Here is a 19,090-nt window from a genome sequence, read left to right as displayed (position 1 = left end):
TTTGTAAGAAAACTGATTTTTTTGCATTTTAGACTAAAGAATTAATAAATCCTAAAACTCTCCCAGTTTTTTACAAATATTTTTGTGAACCCAGACAATTTCTTAGCTAGATCTTATTTTTTGAATACAAAATTAAGTACATCAACTATAAGCTTTCCATTTCCTTGCTGGGGGCGAGGGGGCAGAAAACAGATTTATTTTGCCTGATCAAGACTAAGTCATTTCTCACCAAAAGCAATAAAATTGCAATCTTCAGACCTTCCTTTATGAAGATCAAGTAGAAAGGAAAATTGAATCCTTACTTTTCTGTCAGTGGGAATGTAACTTGTTAGTTTGTAGACCCTACCTACCTACCTAACTTATTTACCAGCTCTCTAAGCAACTCTACTCCTCAAAATGCCAAACATGCTGAAAAAGGCCAACCAATCAACTTAGCTGTTTGATGTATTTAATGTGTGGCACAAGCCTCTCTCCATGCACTAAAGGACAGCTATTTCTTTTGCGCTGTAGAATCCCCATCCAAACAGCTTTCCAAATAGATTCCTTGTCACAATGCTGGTAAAGCTCACTCGCAGGACATTCACCTGGCTGCTGGGTTTGGATCCTACCATTCTGCACCCATTTGCACTTAATCTTCCCTTGGTCTGGGTTGGCTCCAGGACTGTCTCTTTCTTTGGCCTCTCTGGCATGCTTCCTGGGCACACACTTTATCTGTTACCCTTTCATGGAAATGGGACCTCAGGGTCCAGCTGCCCCATATTGTCATATTGTTCAAAATCTAACAAGCAAATCAAAGAAACAGAAAAGGTAAAATTCTCCTTCTCCAGTTCTTTATGAGCTAAGGAAGGAAAATTCCCTATATCTTAGCCAGAGGATTGTGAGAGAAGAATCAAGAAAGGAGTTTCCCTCTCAAATTCTGTGAGACCATGATCGATATTCTGCCCCAGGAAAAATGAAGAAAAAGACAAGGTCAAAGCATATAAAGGAGCATTTTGTCCAGCTAGCTCCCCTATATTTTTCCAGTTATATGCCAGATGAGATGTCAAACCTATATGAATACACCAGGGGTTTCAGAAGATCAATAATTCTGCATCATCCAGTAGTCAAAGGAAAGTATCAAAAACTCATATTACCAGATGACTTATAACATGTATATCAGAGCCAAAGTTTATGACCTCCAAAGGAAATCGAAGCACAATTTACTAAGCTACGTTTATAAGTGCCAAACAACCCTATGCATTTTATGAGGAAATCTGCAAAGTAACTCCCTGAACAGGGTACACAGACTTCAGTAGGCACTGGAGATTAGATATACTGACCTCAGCAAACATTTCTTGTTGCAAGGGGGTAAAATGCAGTTTATTCCCCATCCTTTGCCTTTATATTAATATTCTTACCTCTGTTGTATATAGTGCCAGGAGCGTATCTTTTTTTCCTTTTTTCTAGCTCCCTTCTCAAGATACTTAAGTGCTGGTACGGTCCTATTTGTGAGGATTAGTGGACATTGACTGTGTTTCAGAATAGGAATCTGACAATTTCCTTTGTCTGAATGGCCACCTGGCTTTTGCACTAGTCAGTCACTGCCCCCAAAGAAAGCAACATTTTGTTCCTTCTGGGGAGGAATTCTTTAGGGTAGGATTATGGGATTATGTTTTAACTAGCCTGTTAAAGAATAGTGAGTTTGCTATTCCGTGCAGTTCAGTGTTAATTTATGCTCAATATGTTTTTACAGCTTTGGAAGAGATCTTGTGGCAAGCCTTTTCCAAGTTTAGTTCTGAGCAGGGGATACAATTTGGTTTCTACATTAAGATGGCTAGGAGATGGAACATCTCTTCCAGGGAACGCACTGCATACAGCCATGAAGAGAGGGGATTATCATGTGGATGCTAATTTCCCATTATGGATTAGTGGTGTTTTACTAAGCCAAACAAGGATAATGATCTAGTTAGATTTGATCTATGTATGAATGTTTTTTCTTCAGCAGCGTTTAAAATTGTGGGTCACCTGTTCAAACTGAAGTAATGTAGGAAAATTTACTTAAAAAAGACACAGATAAATATGTCCATTAAAAAAAAATAAAATAAGGAGCAAAGCAGATCAAATAATGTGATATTAAGGGTGAGAGTAAGCTACAGGGCTGTGCTATAGAGCTTGGTTAATCGAGTATTAATGGGAAGAAAAGATAACATGTTGGTGCAATTCAAGCTGGTGAGAGTTTTATGTAACTCATGAATGGACATGTGAGTGTACTGAGGTACTGTCTGCCTAAGTTGGGTAGATCATGAACTATGAAGCTGAGATCTGAAGCACTGATCTCCCCTTGTTCTGCAATTGTGACTGTACGGGCCTGATCCAAAGCCCATTGAAATAATTGGGAATCTTCCCAATGATTTCAATAGACTTTGGCTCAGGTTCTGACATGATGGGCCAGATCTTCAGCTGGTGTACACTGGCATAGCTTCAGTGGAGCTAAACTGGTTTATACCTGCTGAAGTTCTGAGTCTGAATATCTTGGACTGAAGTTGATTATTTTAACCAGGACACACAGGATCAAATATTGCTCTCATTTACATCCATGCAATTCCTTTAACTTCATTGGGAATCCACAGGTGAAAATGAAGGCAAAAAGTTGATGATCAAACTGCTAACCTCCCAGATCCTCCAATATTTATTATAAGTGGTTTAAAATAGGACTGTGAAGCGATTAAAAATTAATTGTGATGATTAATTACTCTATTAAACATCATAGAATACCATTTATTTAAATATATTTGATGTTTTCTGAATTTTCAAATATATTGATTTCAATACAACACAGACTACAAAAAGAAAAGGAGTACTTGTGGCACTTTAGAGACTAACAAATTTATTAGAGCATAAGCTTTCGTGAGCTACAGCTCACTTCATCGGATGCAGACTACAAAGTGTACAATGCTCACTTTATATTTTTATTACAAATATTTGCACTGTAAAAAGCAAAAGAAATCGTATTTTTCAGTTCACCTAATACAAGTACTGTAGTGCAATCTCTTTATCATGAAAGTTGAACTTACAAGTGTAGAATTATATACAAAAAACTGCATTGAAAAATAAAACAATGTAAAACTTTAGAGCTTGCAAGTCCACTCAGTCCTACTTCTTGTTCAGCCAATTGCTCAGACAAACAAGTTTGTTTACATTTGCAGAGGATAATGCTGCCCTCTTCTTATTTACAATGTCACCTGAAAGTGAGAACAGGTGTTCACATGGCACTGTTGTAGCCAGCATCACAAGATATTTATGTGCCAGATGCACCAAAGATTCATGTGTCCCTTATGCTTCAACCACCATTCCAGAGGACGTGTCCATGCTGATGATGGGTTCTGCTTGATAACAATCCAAAGCAATGCGTACTGACGCATGTTCATTTTCATCGTCTGAGTCAGACGCCACCAGCAGAAGATTGATTTTCTTTTTTTGTGGCTTGGGTTCTGTAATTTCTGCATCAGAGTGTTGTTCTTGTACGACTTCTGAAAGCATACACCACACCTTATCCCTCTCAGATTTTGGAAGGCACTTCAGATTCTTAAACCTTGGATCAAGTTCTCTAGCTATCTTTAGAAATCTCACATTGATATCTTCATTGCATTTTGTCAAATTTGCAGTGAAAGTGTTCTTAAAACAAACAACATGTGCTAGGTCATCATCCAAGACAGCTAAAACATGAAATATATGGCAGAATGTGAGTAAAACAGAGCAGGAGACATATAATTTTCACCGCAAGGAGTTCAGTCACAAATTTAATTAATGCATTATTTTTTTAACAAGCATCATCAGCATAGAAGCATGTCCTCTGGAACTATGGCCAAAGCATGAAGAGACGTATGAACCTTTAGCACATCTGGAACATAAATATCTTGCAATGCCAGCTACAACAGTGCCATATGAATGCCTGTTCTCACTTTCAGGTGACATTATAATTAAGAAGTGGGCAGCATTATCTCCCATAAATGTAAATATTTGTTTCTCTTAGTGATGGCTGAACAAGAAGTTGGACTGAATGCACTTGTAGGCTCTAAAATTTTATATTGTTTTATTTTGGAGTGTAGATATGTAACAAAAAAAATGCATTTGTAAGTTGCATTTTCATGATAAAGAGATTGTACTACAGTACTTGAATGAGGTGAATTGAAAACTACTATATTTTGTTTATCATTTTACAGTGCAAATATTTGTAATAAAAATAATATAAAATGAGCACTGTACACGTCATTCTGTGTTGTAACCAAAATAGATATATTTGAAAATATAGAAAACCTCAAAAATATTTAATAAATTTCTATTTGTATTCTATTGTTTAACAGTGTGATTAATCGCGATTAATTTTTTTGAGTTAATTGCATGAGTTAACTGTGATTAATTGACAGCCCTAGTTTAAAATGAATGGGAGAAAATTCCTTCAGTTTTCCCCCAGGAGTTATAAATATCCTAGGAGGCTTAATATTGCTATAAAGCTCTTACCCAGACAGTTGATGATCAATTCTAGTGTAAGCTAAAACCTTCAACCGTCAATTAAACTGATCCCTCCCTTCTGCCAATTTTCTAATTAATAGACATTCACTTTCAGAAACATTTTTATGTTCATTTTTTAGCTTTTGTGTGTGTGTTTTTTAAATGCTGACACTTTGAAACCATTTGCTTGAGAGAGAGAGAAAATTAATCCCAAGTAGAAGCTGCCAGTCCAATCAATTATTTGTGCATCCTAAGGTAAAACCAAAAGAAATATAAACTTAAATTATTGTTTTCTATGTGCAATGTTGAAATTAATGTCTCAGGCAACTGAAGGAACCTTCTGAAAATGCACATCCAAGAAAATATTTGTCCTGTTTAAATTGTTAATGCTTTTTTCTTCAGAAATTATTGTGTTTGTAAAATGTAATTGACATTAGTGATTAGTAATCTAATGATCCTGAAGGACAATTTTTCTAATTGTACTTTTTGTCCTGTATATTTAAGTTTGATTTCTTTTTCGAATTGACATCCTTTCACATCCCCTGGTCCTCTTTCTGTTTCTATTCTATTCTATGCTATACTATATAAGTACTTATACCTCAGTTATCAACATACTGCATTAAGTGACATGACTGACATCTGTCACGTGTGTGTTCTGTCTTACTTTCCCCAGGAGAAGTGTGTGAAGTGGAGTGTCTTCTTTTGGTAGGATGTTTATTATATATAAGTTGCTTTTTGTTTATATCAGAGAAAGCAAGGTCAAAGAAATGTGACTTGCACTTGGAGTGGAATGTGGTGAGGTTTGTGATGGTCCTTAATGTTTGAGGAGTTTCTGCACTGCATTCAGTTAAATACTTTGTGATTATACGCTGGTGGGATTTGTCTGGTGTGTTATTTTTGGTTTCTAAATGACTATAGACATGATTCCCTTTTTATAATCATGTAATAATACAAGGTTTAAGTTAATACTGATATATTCTTTATGTAGTGTTCAACAACATGCATCCAGTATTAGCATGTGGGGTGTAGGAACTGGATGATTTTATTGTGTAGTGTAGGAGTCTATCTGTTCTTGATGGCACTCTTAATGGTGTTACCAAAATCTGTTTTTTTTTCACAACCTCTCTTACTGATATTATTTTACAATACATCTGAGCGGAGAAACAGGGCTCATTTTAGGTCTCTGTGTGAAATGAGGTAATTCAATAACAAGATGTATATGAAAGAAACTTCTAGGGTAAAGGTCAATAAACATGTTATCTGTGACTTTTAAGAACCATTTATTTTATTTGAAGAAAATAGTAGATATTTTTCTCATGCGGAGTAATCATCTATTTCTTTAATGCCCCAATTAAGTACATTAATTAAGCACATGAGTATTTCCACTGGAGTCAGTGAGACTACTATCATGCTTAAAGTTAGCCATATGCTTAAGCACCTTGCTGAATCAGTGTCTTAATTGGCAGGTGAGAGCTCTGAGGTCCTTGAATTAATAAAGAAAAATCTTGCTCTTCTGTATGAAGAGCTTTGCAAGTCACCCCCTTCTCTAATTGTAACATTATTTTTAGATGAGAATCAAAAGTTGTCTATAAAACATAAATATACCTTACTGTTGCCAGCAGGAGGAAAATGGTATTAAAAGCCATGGTACAAAAAATCATAAACGTAATTAATGATATAAATTGAAACTGTCAAGGAGGGTAGCTGTTTCCCATACTGTAATCAGGTATTAGATCACACATCTGTATAGATAATAATATAGCCCTCTATATAATATATACATTTCCAAGAAGCTTGGAATCCATGGCACAAAGAATTAAACACTTAGGGAAAGCTTTCTAAAGATAGAGGATACAGTGCAGAAATATACACAGCCCCTTTGAAAGTCAAAAAATTCCTTTGGCATTAAGGTTTGAACCAGATAATGGCTTGGTGGTGAAGATGACCATCCCAGTAAAAGGCTCAAACAAAATAAAAACATCCAAAATCAGCATATAACAAAAAGGGTAAGTAGACACAGTAAAATAGGATAATCCCTCCATAACACTACAAAAATAAGTATACAGCACAGTAATTGCTACCTTTCACATATAGTCGATATTTAACATACATGAGGACCCATCAACATTTTGTGAAGTGAGTTAAGGAAACATCTGGTAGTTAACGAAGCATCTGCTAAGTGTCTAACCAAATAAGCATTTCACAGTCTCATCACAGAAGACATGATTATAACCAAGGTGACTCATTATCTTGTTTGAAGACCGAATGTATTTAACCTAGCAGGAAATGGAGATGATCAATTGAGATGAGATCTCAGGGACAAACTCATGGAAATCCAAAAATGGTTTTGTGGTTTTTTTCTTGATAGATTGGATATTTTGTGGAGAATGAAATAGCAAGCTTTGGTACTAGCATGCATGTGGAAGGAGAAGCAGAGGAAGGAATCAAAAATGGACACCTAGGCTATTAGTGGAAGTAGGAAGGGGAAAAAGTTTGGAATGCAAAATAGGAAGTTCAGTTTTATTATTGTTATATTTGAGCTGCCAGCAAGCCATATAGGAAAATATGGAGATATAGCCAGATATGCTTAGCCTGCAGAGAATTTTGTAAGTCATCAGCATATATATTGTTTAAAACTGATAGTCCTATTTCCATGAACATGGAAAAGATTAATTCAGTTATGGCAATTCTTATAGATACACAATTCATCTCTTTATAAAGCACTTTGCCATAGACGTTTACACAGTACACCTTCATGTTTTAGACATTTAGGTCCAGACCCTCAATGGTATTTAGATGCTTAACGTCCATTTATTTCGATGGGAGTTAGGCTCCTAAATGCCTTTGAAGATTTGGGCCTTTGTAACCATTCCTGACTCCTTACTGCATTGCTATCTCAGCAAATGGAACCGTATTGCACATACAGCTGAAATGGGGAATACTACTCGAATATCAATAAACAGTTTTAACCATATCAAATGAAAAGTATCAGGTGTCACAAGAGAAAAAAAACCTGGAGTCTTATGCCTAAGTAAGTGTTGTGCAGTATATCCAAATTGGCAAGAAAGCATGAACTCATTGTTGGACTTTGAGTGGAATCACAACTAAAGGAATCAAATCTAAAAAGTAGCTATTATTTTGTTCACAGAAGGCCACATTCTGGAGGATGTAAACAAGTGCATCCTTGCACTGAGAGAACAGGATGCTGATGATTTAGATCGTGCAGCCGGTGCCATCCGAGGGCGTGCTGCAAGGGTGGCTCATGTTGTCTCTGGTGAAATGGATAGTTATGAGTCTGGGGTTTACACTGGAGGAGTGATGAAAAATGTTCAATATCTGACAAATACTGGTAAGTCTGGATTTAAAACCAATTTAATTCCTTTTCTGTTATACACTGTTTGTGCTACTGATTTAAAATGGAATAACTCCATAATCTAATGAGTTAACACCAACTTTGTCTTGGGTTCTTTTATCTCCTCTCAACAAACACAGTATCTTTTTCTGATTACAGCATACAACTTTAAAAATTGAATCTTTGTAAAAATATTCTTAGCCTACCAGAAATCCTTTTCACCATTACTTATATAAGTCTAAGTGACACCATCTAGCCAGCTTGTGACGAGTGAAGCAACATTTTTTAGCAGTGTTCTTACAGCCACCTCGTATTTCTTAAACATATTCATGACAAAGTCATTGATATCCCAGGTTTGCTTTTATAATCTGTGTGCAGTATAAATGGAGCCCTTAGTGTTAGCAACAAGTATATTTTTAGTTCTTAGCAATATGAGCTCCAAGTGTAGCAGGACCACCTTTTAGGTACAGGAAAGTTGAAAGTTTTTCAAAAAGAGAAGAACAATCCCTTTTATGATCACCCGTTGTATCTATGGTTATATGAAATGAACAGAGACTATTAACTATGGTTAAATATCCACCTCTCCTTTGCTATGCAAAGTCTGATCCCTGTGCATCCAGTGGAGAGAATATATTATTAATTCCTTTATATATGGTCCTCAGCTGGGCCTGTCAAAGAATAGAAGATGAAGCCACCGTATTGATAAAAGGATTTAAATTGCTTTGTTGTACAACACTTTCTACAGTATCTACTTTAAAGGCTGATTTAAGATTGATGAAAAACAAATGTACAAAGTATTTTACCCTACATGGTACCTTTGAGGCTTACAAAATTCCATAATTTGTCTGGCCGTGCTGGAAGAAAGGCAGGAGGCACTGGATGTGGTTTAATTAGGCTGCAGCTTTATTCACCCAAAATATCTGGGTGTATCTGGCAATATAGTGTACAGTGCAGGTCATCATTATTTACTTAATCATTCCCACCTCTTTGGGGAGCTGCTGCCAGCCCTCTCCCTTTCCAACCTGGGCCTATTGCTGGGACTCTGCCACCTAACACCTCATATAAGGGTGAAGGGGACTGAAATGGAAGTGGAGGGTGGGGTTGGCTCCACACTGTCCCAGATACTAGGAGCCCTGAACTCCCTTCCCCATCTTCCATAATAGATGCTTTCCTTGAAATCCTCTTCTAATCCATTTTATCTGATCACCATATCCCTTCTGTAATGAGTATCTGCACTGGATGTCTGCTACGTGTTTTATATGACTAAGTCATTACATTTTAACTTAACCTCTCTGCCCACCTCACCAGGTCCCTGACCCACTGTGGGGAAGGTGAAAGAACTTACACTGCCTCAGCCAATCTGGCAGCAAGGGGAAAAAAATCCTTACCAGCCTCCAGGGAAAGAGGGCAACTAGCTTAACATCCAGAGCAGATCATAAAAAAGCCCAATTCTACTCTGATTCCATAGATGGGATGAGGAGTATTGACAGCCTGATCCCAATGAGATAGTGCTTCTCTGGAACTGCCTGGATTATAAATACCCTACCAAAGTCATTGGGAAGGGCAGTGCCCCCCCCAACCTGGTCCAGCAACTTCCTGTTCCTCCTTGCCCTGCCCAGGTAAATCTTGCCCCTCTGCCATCAATTGCAGAGAGAGCCCTTACAGAGTAACAGCATTTTTTGTCCCAATCAGCCAGACAAAGGGGCCATCACATGCAGTTGTGGTGAGCAAAGTTTCATAAGGGGAAAGTAAATTGAATCTTCAGCCTTTCCTCCTTCCCCCTATTTCTACCATCACTTCATTGGGACACTGTAAGTCTGTTGGATGTAAACTGGATCCTTAATATCTAACTTTTAAACAGAAAAGCCTTTGTCTTCTATAAAAGACACCAAATGAAAAGGAACTCCCAGGACTTGTGTGTTCTTTGACTAGATTTGACTTCAAGAGCCAACCTCTTACCAAATTGCCCTTATCCAGTTTTCTGGTGAGTGCAGACTGCTTTAGAATATAGCCTTTAATTATATAAATGTTGATGTCTAAAGCCTACATCCATCAGCAGAGTTTCCTAAAAAAGTCTTCAATGTGTTAAGCTTGACTGACTTCACTTAGTGTACATTCAAGAAATGAGGGGAATTTTGTATGAGCTCATTCTTAGCGTCTATCAGCTCAAATAGGTCTAAGTTGGAGCTGCATACATTGGGAACAGGAGTAGACTGAGGTCCTAAGAAGTTGCAAAAAGTGGGTATGATGATGTATAGAGCTTGAAATAAACATAGCCTTTGTTTTTCCTCTGACATTTTGATGAGGAGAAAGCCTAAGAAATTGTAGAACAACACACTTTTCTCATTACCTCTTAAATGAAACAACAAAGACAAATAACCAAATAAACGAGCTATAGAGAAGCACAGCCGTCTTTTTTCTGGTACAATCTCAGCCCTTTCTCCTTGCGGATGGGTAATGTTTAAATACTGTGGGAACTGACACTGATTTCTGTTCTGTTGCACTGCAGTGACAGTATATATCCCTAAATTGGTGTATCTAAGACAGACAGGAAGAAATACAGCCTTTTTTGTTGGAAAATGTGGTTTGTGTCAAGGCACATTGGGCACAGTGTCATGAGTTTGAATTTCTTTGTAATATATTGAACATCAGAATCCAATATCCTTAAATTATTCAGTAAGAGTGAAAAAAAGAAACATACATTTTTCATTGTTATCATTATTTGTACATTCTTCAGTGAACAAATATGAAATCCTGAGAGGTTGTTTTCCCACTTTGACTTCAGTGGAAATGGCAGGTGCTCAAAATCACTCAGAATTTGCCCCAATAAGCATTGTCATTGTGGGGTCCTTCAAGCAAAAAACAGCCAATAACCAGGTGGGTTTTTACTTAGAGTTATTTGTATTTATGCTGCCATCAGCTCCTAATTTAGTTTGCATAAATTACCCAGGACAATGTAGTGATCTCTCTGCTTCCTCTATATCTAGTGCAAATGAAGCATGTTTCCGATGGCAGATCACTGTTAGACCCATCTTTTCCCAGTTATTAATACTGTCTGAATAACTATGAATAATCAGACACAAGGGTAAGGTGAATAGAAATATTTATTACTTTATGCTAACATACCAAGTGTACAAAAAATAAGCAGGAACACTATTTACAGTGTTAGCCAAGAAAACACATTTGTATGTTGGACAATATACAAATTATTGTTATGAGAGTAGATATGCTATTTCACAGTAAAATCAATGGGCTCATTTGTATCCACAGATGGGGAGGGATAGCTCAGTGATTTGAGTGTTGGCCTGCTAAACCCAGGGTTTTGAGTTCAATCCCTGAGGGGGCCATGTAGGGATCTGGGACAAAAAATTGGGGATTGGTCCTGCTTTGAGCAGGGGGTTGGACTAGATGACCTCCTGAGGTCTCTTCCAATCCTGATATTCTATGATTCTATGAACTCATTTAAAACCTCTTTGAGTAGATCTACAGAAAGCCTTATAAAATACTAGCAATCCTCTTTCTCTTTCAATTTTGTTCTACTGGCTGGAAATCTGGGAGAACATTGCCTCTCTGTAGTCCTTGGAAGGGTTTAGCAACCAGGGAGTCCAATATCCTTCTGTTAGAGGCAGTCCAGGAATCTTTACATTCAGTCCTATCACCACCCTTTCTGAGTTGGTGGCAGCACATTCTATCAGAGCAATGTCCAAAACTCAACCAATGTCCACTGTAAGTTGCAAAGAACACAAAAGATGCTTTGGAATCTACATCTAACTGTTCATTCCTTCTGGGGCACCTGGCACTGGCCACTGTTGGAAGACAGGATACTGGGCTAGATGGACCTTTGGTCTGTAGCCATAATAAGTAGGGCCATTCTTATGTTCTTAAGACACGTTTTTATTAGAGGCTTCATATTTACACTGGATAATTAAAAACTTTTAAAAATTAGATTCACACTCCATTTCGTAAGTGATTGTATACAGTGTGACAAAGCTCTGTCCTTGCCTCCGTGGGTCCCGCGTTTCCTGGCGGATATCGCTAGCTTCAGAGGCTCACTGTGATCCTCCACGTAACCCTTCTTTCTCTAGAGACACGAGTCACAGTCTACTGAGCCATTTTCATCATAAGCCAGCGAGGGAGGTGAGGAGAAATGATCCTTCCTTGCACAGTCTCTGTTGTCTCCCAGTCTCAGTGATTAATCAGGGGGCAAAGTGGGGGAGGGAGCCCGGGCCCACCCTCTACTCCAAGCTCCAGCCCAGGGACCCTAATAGTATCAGCTATGGTAGCTGACCTTTTAGAAACATGACATGTACAATTCCCTGGGCTACTTCTCCCACAGCAGCCCTCACTTCCTCAAACTCCACTTCACCCTTACCTCAGAGCCTCCTTCCTTGTGCCTGATATGGTGTGTAGTACTCAGCCTCTCCAACCATGCAACTTCTTCCCACAGGTCCTGATATGCACTCCCACCTGACTAACTGGGAGGCTTTTAACTAGTTTCGGCCAGCCCCAATTGGCTTCACGTGTCCCAATCAACCTAGCGTTCTCTCTGCCTTCTGGAAAGTTCTTAATTGGCCGCAGCTGTCTGAATTGACCTGGAGCAGCTGCCATTTCACTTTTATCCTGGTACTAGGGATTTGTTTAGCCTGGAGCTAATATATCTATCTCCCACTACTCTTCCATAGCCATCTGGCCTTGCCCCATCACATATCCCCCCCTCTGCTCAACACCATAGAGTTGGGCAACTTGGGACGCCAGGCAGTATGCTCGTGACAGACCATCAGCATTGCCATGGTGGCATCCAGCCCTGTGCCGTATGCGGAACTGGAATGGTTGGAGGGATAAGAACCACCTGGTGACCCTTGCATTCTTTTCCTTATTCCGCTGCATCCAGTGGAGGGGTGCATGGTCTGTCACAAGAGTAAATCGCCGGCCTAAGAGGTAATAAAGCAGTGTCTCCATAGCCCATTTGACAGCAAGGCATTCTCTCTCGACTACTGCATATTTCTGTTCTCTTGGGAGAAGCTTTCTGCTTAGGTAGAGGATCGGGTGTTCCTCTTCTCCCACCATTTGCAACAGAACTGCTCCCAACCCTACCTCGGAAGTGTCTGTTTGTAAAACAAATTCCCAGTTAAAGTCTGGGGCTATGAGTATGGGGTCATTACAGAGGGCCGTCCGAAGGTCTGTAAATGCCCCCTCTGCTGCGTCGGTCCACTTTACCATGTCTGGACCTCGGGCCTTCACCAGGTCCATTAGGGGACTTGCCCTAGTGGCGAAGTGGGGAATAAACCGTCGGTAGTAGCCTACCATGCCTAGGAACACACGGACCTGCTTCTTTCGGGTTGGCCGGGGCCAGTTTTGAATTACCTCTAGCTTATTCATTTGGGGCTTCACTATGCCCCTTCCCACAATATATCCCAGGTACCTAGCCTCTGTTAGCCCTATGGTGCACTTAGCGGGATTAGCAGTGAGGCCAGCCCGCCTTAAGGTGCACAGTACTACCTCAACTTTCTCCAAGTGGGTTCCCCAGTCTGGCATATGGATGATGACATCATCTAGCTATGCAGCTGCATAACAAGTATGGGGGTGCAGCAGTTTATCCATGAGGCATTGGAATGTGGCTGGGGCCCCATGTAGCCCAAAAGGGAGGATGGTGTACTGGAATAGCTCATCCGGGGTGGAGAATGCTGTCTTTTCTTTAGCTTCTTTGGTCAGAGGAATCTGCCAGTACCCTTTTGTCAGATCCAGTGTAGTCAAGAATTGGGCACTACCCAGTCAGTCAACCAGTTTGTCGATGCGTGGTATGGGGTATGCATCAAACTGGGATATTTCATTCAGTCGGTGAAAGTCATTACAGAATCTCATGGTACCGTCAGTTTTAGGCACTAGAACAATTGTACTAGACCACTGACTGCAAGATTCTTCAATAACCCCTAATTCTAACATTTTCTTTACTTTGGCCTTGATTTCCTCTCTTTTGGCTGCTGGGATTCGGTAGGTCTCAATGTTACCTTGGCTCCGGGGATCGTGCGGATATGGTGATAGGTCTCAGTTGTCCGCCCTGGTTTTGTAAAGAACACATCTCTGTTGCGATTAATCATGTCGGCTGCCTCGATCTTTTGGATCGGCCTCAAGTCGGATGATATCCTCACTTGCTCATGTAAGTTATCCTCCTGGGGAAGGGTCTCCTGCATGACTAAGCATGTCTCTCGATCGTGCCAAGGTTTTAGAAGATTGATGTGGTAAATTTGCTCCGATTTCCAGCGGCCTGGCTGCCACACCTTATAGTTCACCTCTCCCACAGCTTTGATTATTTCGTAGGGTCCCTGCCACTGGGCCAACAGTTTACTTTCTACTGAGAGCACCAGTACCATCACCCGATCCCCTGGTTGGAATTGTCGAAGCTTCGCTTGGGGTTATAATGGGTTCATTGGGTCTCCTGTGCTCTCTCCAAGTGTTCCCGTACAATGGGCATAACTCGGGCTATCCGATCTCTCATCTGCAGTACATGCTCAACTCTGTTCCTTCCGGGATTTGGCTTCTCTTCCCAGGCTTCTCTGGCTATATCCAATATGCCCCGAGGGTGGCACCCATATAGTAGTTCGAATGGAGAGAAACCCCTGGAGGCTTGCGGAACCTCCCGGATGGCGAACATGAGGTAAGGCAATAGAGTATCCCAATCTTTCCCATCCCAGCTCACCACTTTCCTGATCATGGCCTTGAGGGTCCTATTGAACCTTTCCACAAGGCCATCTGTTGCGGGTGGTATACAGAGGTCCGTAGGGCTTGTACATGGAGCAATGAACAGAGATCTTTCATCAACTTGGACATGAAATGTGTCCCTTGATCAGTCAATATCTCCTTGGGTAGCCCAAACCAGGCAAAGATCTGTACTAGCTCCTTAGCTATTGTCTTGGAAGCTGTGTTGCGCAGGGGAACAGCTTCCGGGTACCAGGTTGCATAGTCCAGTACAACAAGCACATGTTGGTGGCCCCGAGCTGTCTTCTCTAGGGGCCCTACCAGATCCATGGCTATCTGTTCAAAAGGAACCTCTATTATTGGAAGAGGTATCAAAGGAGTCCACAAGTGCGGGCGAGGGCTATGTAACTGACACTCCGGACAAGAGGTGCAGTATCGCCGGACATCTTCATGTACTCCTGGCCAGAAGAACCTCCACAGGATCCATGCCTGGGTTTTCTCTACCCCTAGGTGTCCTCCAAACAGGTGACTGTGGGCGAGACTCAATATGGCTTTTTGATGTTTTTGTGGCACTAGAAGTTGTTGTATCTCTTGCTCCTGCATTTGCACCACACGGTACAGGAGATCTTTCTTCACTATAAAGTAAGGTCCAGGACCCCAGACCTTCCCATCCATGGGTATCCCATCAATCTCGGCCACCTCTTTCCTGGCGTTATCATATCTGGGGTCCTCTGCCTGGTCCTGCCCAAAAGTCTGTCTCCTGAGACTAACCTGCCCAAGCTCCCAGGGGCCTTCTTCTGCTTCTTCCAATGGCTCGCTGCCATCATGGCTGGGGGCAGCTTCTGGCTCACCTTCTGTGGTGGAAGTTTCTCTGTTGGCTGCTTGTGTCCATCTGTCTACTAGGGAGGTCTTCTGGCACTGGCTCAGGATCTGGATTCCCAAGGCCTTCACGGCCTTCCTCTCCTTTTTTGTCTTCTGGGTTTTTCGGGGGGCTGAGAACAGATCCTGAGAAATCTCAGCGAACATTGGGGTTGACATTCCCCCAGTGACGAGTCGCTGTCATCAGGATCCCCACCTCCCTCCAGCCTCTCCGGGTGGAGTAAATTATCAAACCCTGGATAGTCCCTCCCAATGACTACAGGATATGGGAGTTTAGGAACTACACCCACGGCTCAATGGGGTTTCCCTGAACCTCTATCTCCACTGGGATGGTGAGGTAATGGCTCACAGCCCCATACACGCACGTCACTGCTACGCGTTTGGCTTGTAGCAGCTGACTATTTTTTACCAGCTTACCCGATATGAGGGTGATAGCACTCCCAGAGTCCACAAGCGCTGTAGTCTCTGCTCCATTTATTCTCACTGGCCTGGTGTAATTATGCATGGCTAATGCGACCCCCGCGAGGTAGATAAGGGAGCATGGGACCTTCCAATCCCCCTGGCTGCCCGGCGCCCAAAACCACCCCTCCTCCTTCCAAGTCCACCATTGCTCCTGCTCAGGCCCAAGGGACACCTCCCCAACTATGCCCAGATGAGCTGGAGAGCCCCGCCCCACTGCTTACAATCTGGCGGGGCCTGTGGAGGAGGGTGTGGCAGGGACACCGCCGGGCATGGGAGAGGGCCCGCCCCAAGGGGAATCTACCCTCCCTTGTGCTGCCCCACCGTTATCCCCTCGAGGCACCGAGCCATCGCCTCTGCCCCCGACATGACCCCTGCTAGCCAGCCCCCGGATGATGCCATGGAGGGCTGGGCCCTAGTCCAGGGGAAGCAGGGCAAGCGGAAGGCTCGAGTTCCGCTCCTTCCATTTGATGCGGAGGCCCCCCGGAAGACCAGGAAGGGGGGCACTGATGCCGAGCCTTCCGCTTTACCCACAGGTGTGTTCCATCCACCGGTGCCGGCTGGGGAAGATGTGGCAGCACTGGAAGGCAGTATCTCCCCTCCACAGGAGTCCCTCCCCTCCGAGGCCCCCGAGGGAGCCCCCCCTGCCCGCGTGCCATCTGAAACCTCAGCGTGCCCCGAGGCGACCGTCGCGCCAGGGGAAAATCCTGGGGTGGCGGAAAATGATTTCCCATCCATATATGAGGAGATCGAGGCCCTGGGTCTGACCCCAGTTACCCACGGGGAGGATGACCCTATGCCAGCGGGCCTCGATCTGGGCGACTTTACTCCAGCCCCCCTCTCCCCATGCTCCCTCCCCCTAACCGTTGCTTCCGCTCCCACCTCCGAGGAGCCCCTGGACTCCTCCATCAACCCAGCTGCAGATGGCACCCCGCTGAGAGCCGCCAAGCCTGTTGAGGCACTGGCCAGTGCCACGCAGCCAGGACCTGAGCCACCAGGGGCACCCCTCGTTGGTGAGGAGCATTCGACCTCCTTCCCGGGAGGGGGCCCTACAGAAGAGAGTCCACCTCCTGATGCCGTGGCTGCCAAATCCACCATAGAGCCTGCGCCTGGCATCACTGAGAGCCCTCTCCCTGCCCAGAATCTCGCCTCTAACCCTGCCCCTGCCCCTGTCCCTATCCCGTCCACCTTCCGAGATGTTATCGCCGCCCTTGGGGCTGTCTCTTTCCCTTTTCCAATAGATGACCCCCAGGGAGTGGTCTTTGTGTTTAGCCGTCCCAACCCACCAGGGGCTGCTCTCTTCTCTCCATCGCCCCCTATCGCCCCAGCGTTTGAGGCGGGCCTAGTGGCACCAACCCATCAGGAACCCCGTCGGGGGTCTGCACCCTGTCTGCCCATCTCAGTGGGCCATGGGGCTGTACCAAGGGCCCTGTCGGGGAGTAACCAGGAATCCATAACCCCACCCCCCCATGCGCTGTGAGAGGAGTTGCGGGAGTTTTTAGAAGACGTACGTGGCTCCTGCAACAAAGTACAGCTTGCTCTCCAGCGATGGGGGGGACTTTAATCAAATCCTCCGGGCCACAAGGGCCCTCGTGGGGGAGGGTAAAAGGACCCGGAGGCAGGGTGCCGTGGCCTACCAGCGGGTCCGCCTCTTCCATGACTCCTTACTCACCTACGGGGTAGGTCATGGACTGCTGCATGGCCCGTCGGGAACCGCGAGCGTCCCTGCCGGTGAGGATCCCTCCCAACACTCCTCATGGCACCTCTTTCCATCACAATATTTAACACCTGTGGTTTTAGGATGGGTCTCCACAGGTCCCAGGTACTCTCCTTCCTTCGAGAGGGGGGGTACTCTGTGGTTTTCCTGCAGGAGACCCATACGGATCCAACTGCCGAAGACAGCTGGTGGCTGGACTGGGGGGACAGGGTCTACTTTAGCCATCTCACAGTTCATACGGCTGGAGTGGCAACCCTGTTGCCCCGACCTACGGCCCGAGGTGCTGTGGGTCGCCAAGGCTGTGCCTGGCCGCCTGCTGCACCTCCGGGTCCGCATGGAGGGGCTCGTAGTCAACCTCATTAACATCTATGCAGCGAGCCCGGAGCAGCTGCAATTCTATCAGCAGGTGTCCGCCTTCCTCGGCACCTTGGATCCTCATGAGTGCCTGGTCCTGGGAGGGGACTTTAACATCACCCTCGAGAAGCGGGACCGCTCGGGGACCGAGCAGAGCCCGGCTGCCACCGCTGTCCTCCAGGAAATTGTCGAACACCACTCCCTGGTGGACATCTGGTACGACCACCAGCCGGATGACACTTCCACATTCACCTTTGTCCGGGTGGAGGCCCATCGGTCAAGCCACTCCCGATTGGACCGCATTTATTTATCACACTTCCATCTTTCACGAGCTCACTCCTCCAGCGTCCGGCCGGCCCCATTTTCAGACCATCACTTAGCCACCGTGACAGCCTCCCTTTGCACGGAGAGGCCGGGGCCAGCCTACTGGCATTTCAACAACAGCTTGTTGGAGGATGCGAGCTTCGTGGTGTCCTTCCGGGAGTTCTGGCTGGCCTGGCGAGTGCAGCGGCGTGCCTTTCCCTCAGCGCGGCAGTCGTGGGACCTAGGGAAGGTGCACGCCCGGCTCTTCTGCAGTAACTACACCGGGGGCGCCAGCCAACGGAGGGATGCGGCGATAGAGCAGTTGGAACGGGAGGTCTTAGAGCTGGAGAGCCATCTGGCCGCCAACCCCGAGGATCCACCCCTCCGCAGAGCGTGCTGGGAGAAGCGGGAGGAGCTCTGGGCCCTCGAGGACCATCGGGCTCGGGGTGCCTTTGTTCGATCCCGCATCTGTCTCCTTCAGGAGATGGATCGCGGCTCCCGCTTCTTCTACGCCCTGGAGAAAAAGAGGGGGGCTAAGAAACATGTCATCTGCCTACTGGCAGAAGATGGCACCCCCCTCACAGTTCTGGTGGAGATGTGCGGGAGGGTGAGAGCCTTCTACGCAAGTCTTTTCCCCCCCGGATCCGACCAATCCTAACGCTTGCAGAGTGCTCAGCGCGGGCGACCGAGACCACCTAGAGCTGCCTCTCACTCTGGCCGAGTTCTTGGAAGCCCTCCGTCGCATGCCCACCAATAAATCTCCGGGCATGGACGGGCTGCCTGTGCAGTTCTACCGTGTGTTCTGGGACGTCCTCGGCCCAGACCTAGTCACCGTCTGG

The 19,090-nt window shown here is 44.4% G+C and overlaps 1 protein-coding gene across 5 annotated transcripts in view; it reads left to right on the top strand.

The window, feature by feature from the left end:
- Positions 1–19,090, top strand: part of CTNNA3 (catenin alpha 3) — an 889,777-nt gene that overhangs the window by 652,079 nt on the left and 218,608 nt on the right. For all 5 annotated transcript variants that reach the window (XM_043518063.1, XM_038411313.2, XM_043518062.1 and 2 more), the window contains one exon: positions 7,640–7,840. In XM_043518063.1, the coding sequence (XP_043373998.1) occupies positions 7,640–7,840 (201 nt within the window). The remainder of the gene's footprint in view (positions 1–7,639; positions 7,841–19,090) is intronic.

The sequence above is a fragment of the Dermochelys coriacea genome, chromosome 7 (genome assembly GCF_009764565.3).
Source record: "Dermochelys coriacea isolate rDerCor1 chromosome 7, rDerCor1.pri.v4, whole genome shotgun sequence".
NCBI classification, from domain to species: domain Eukaryota; kingdom Metazoa; phylum Chordata; order Testudines; family Dermochelyidae; genus Dermochelys; species Dermochelys coriacea.
This window is presented reverse-complemented; position numbering and strand designations above follow the sequence as displayed.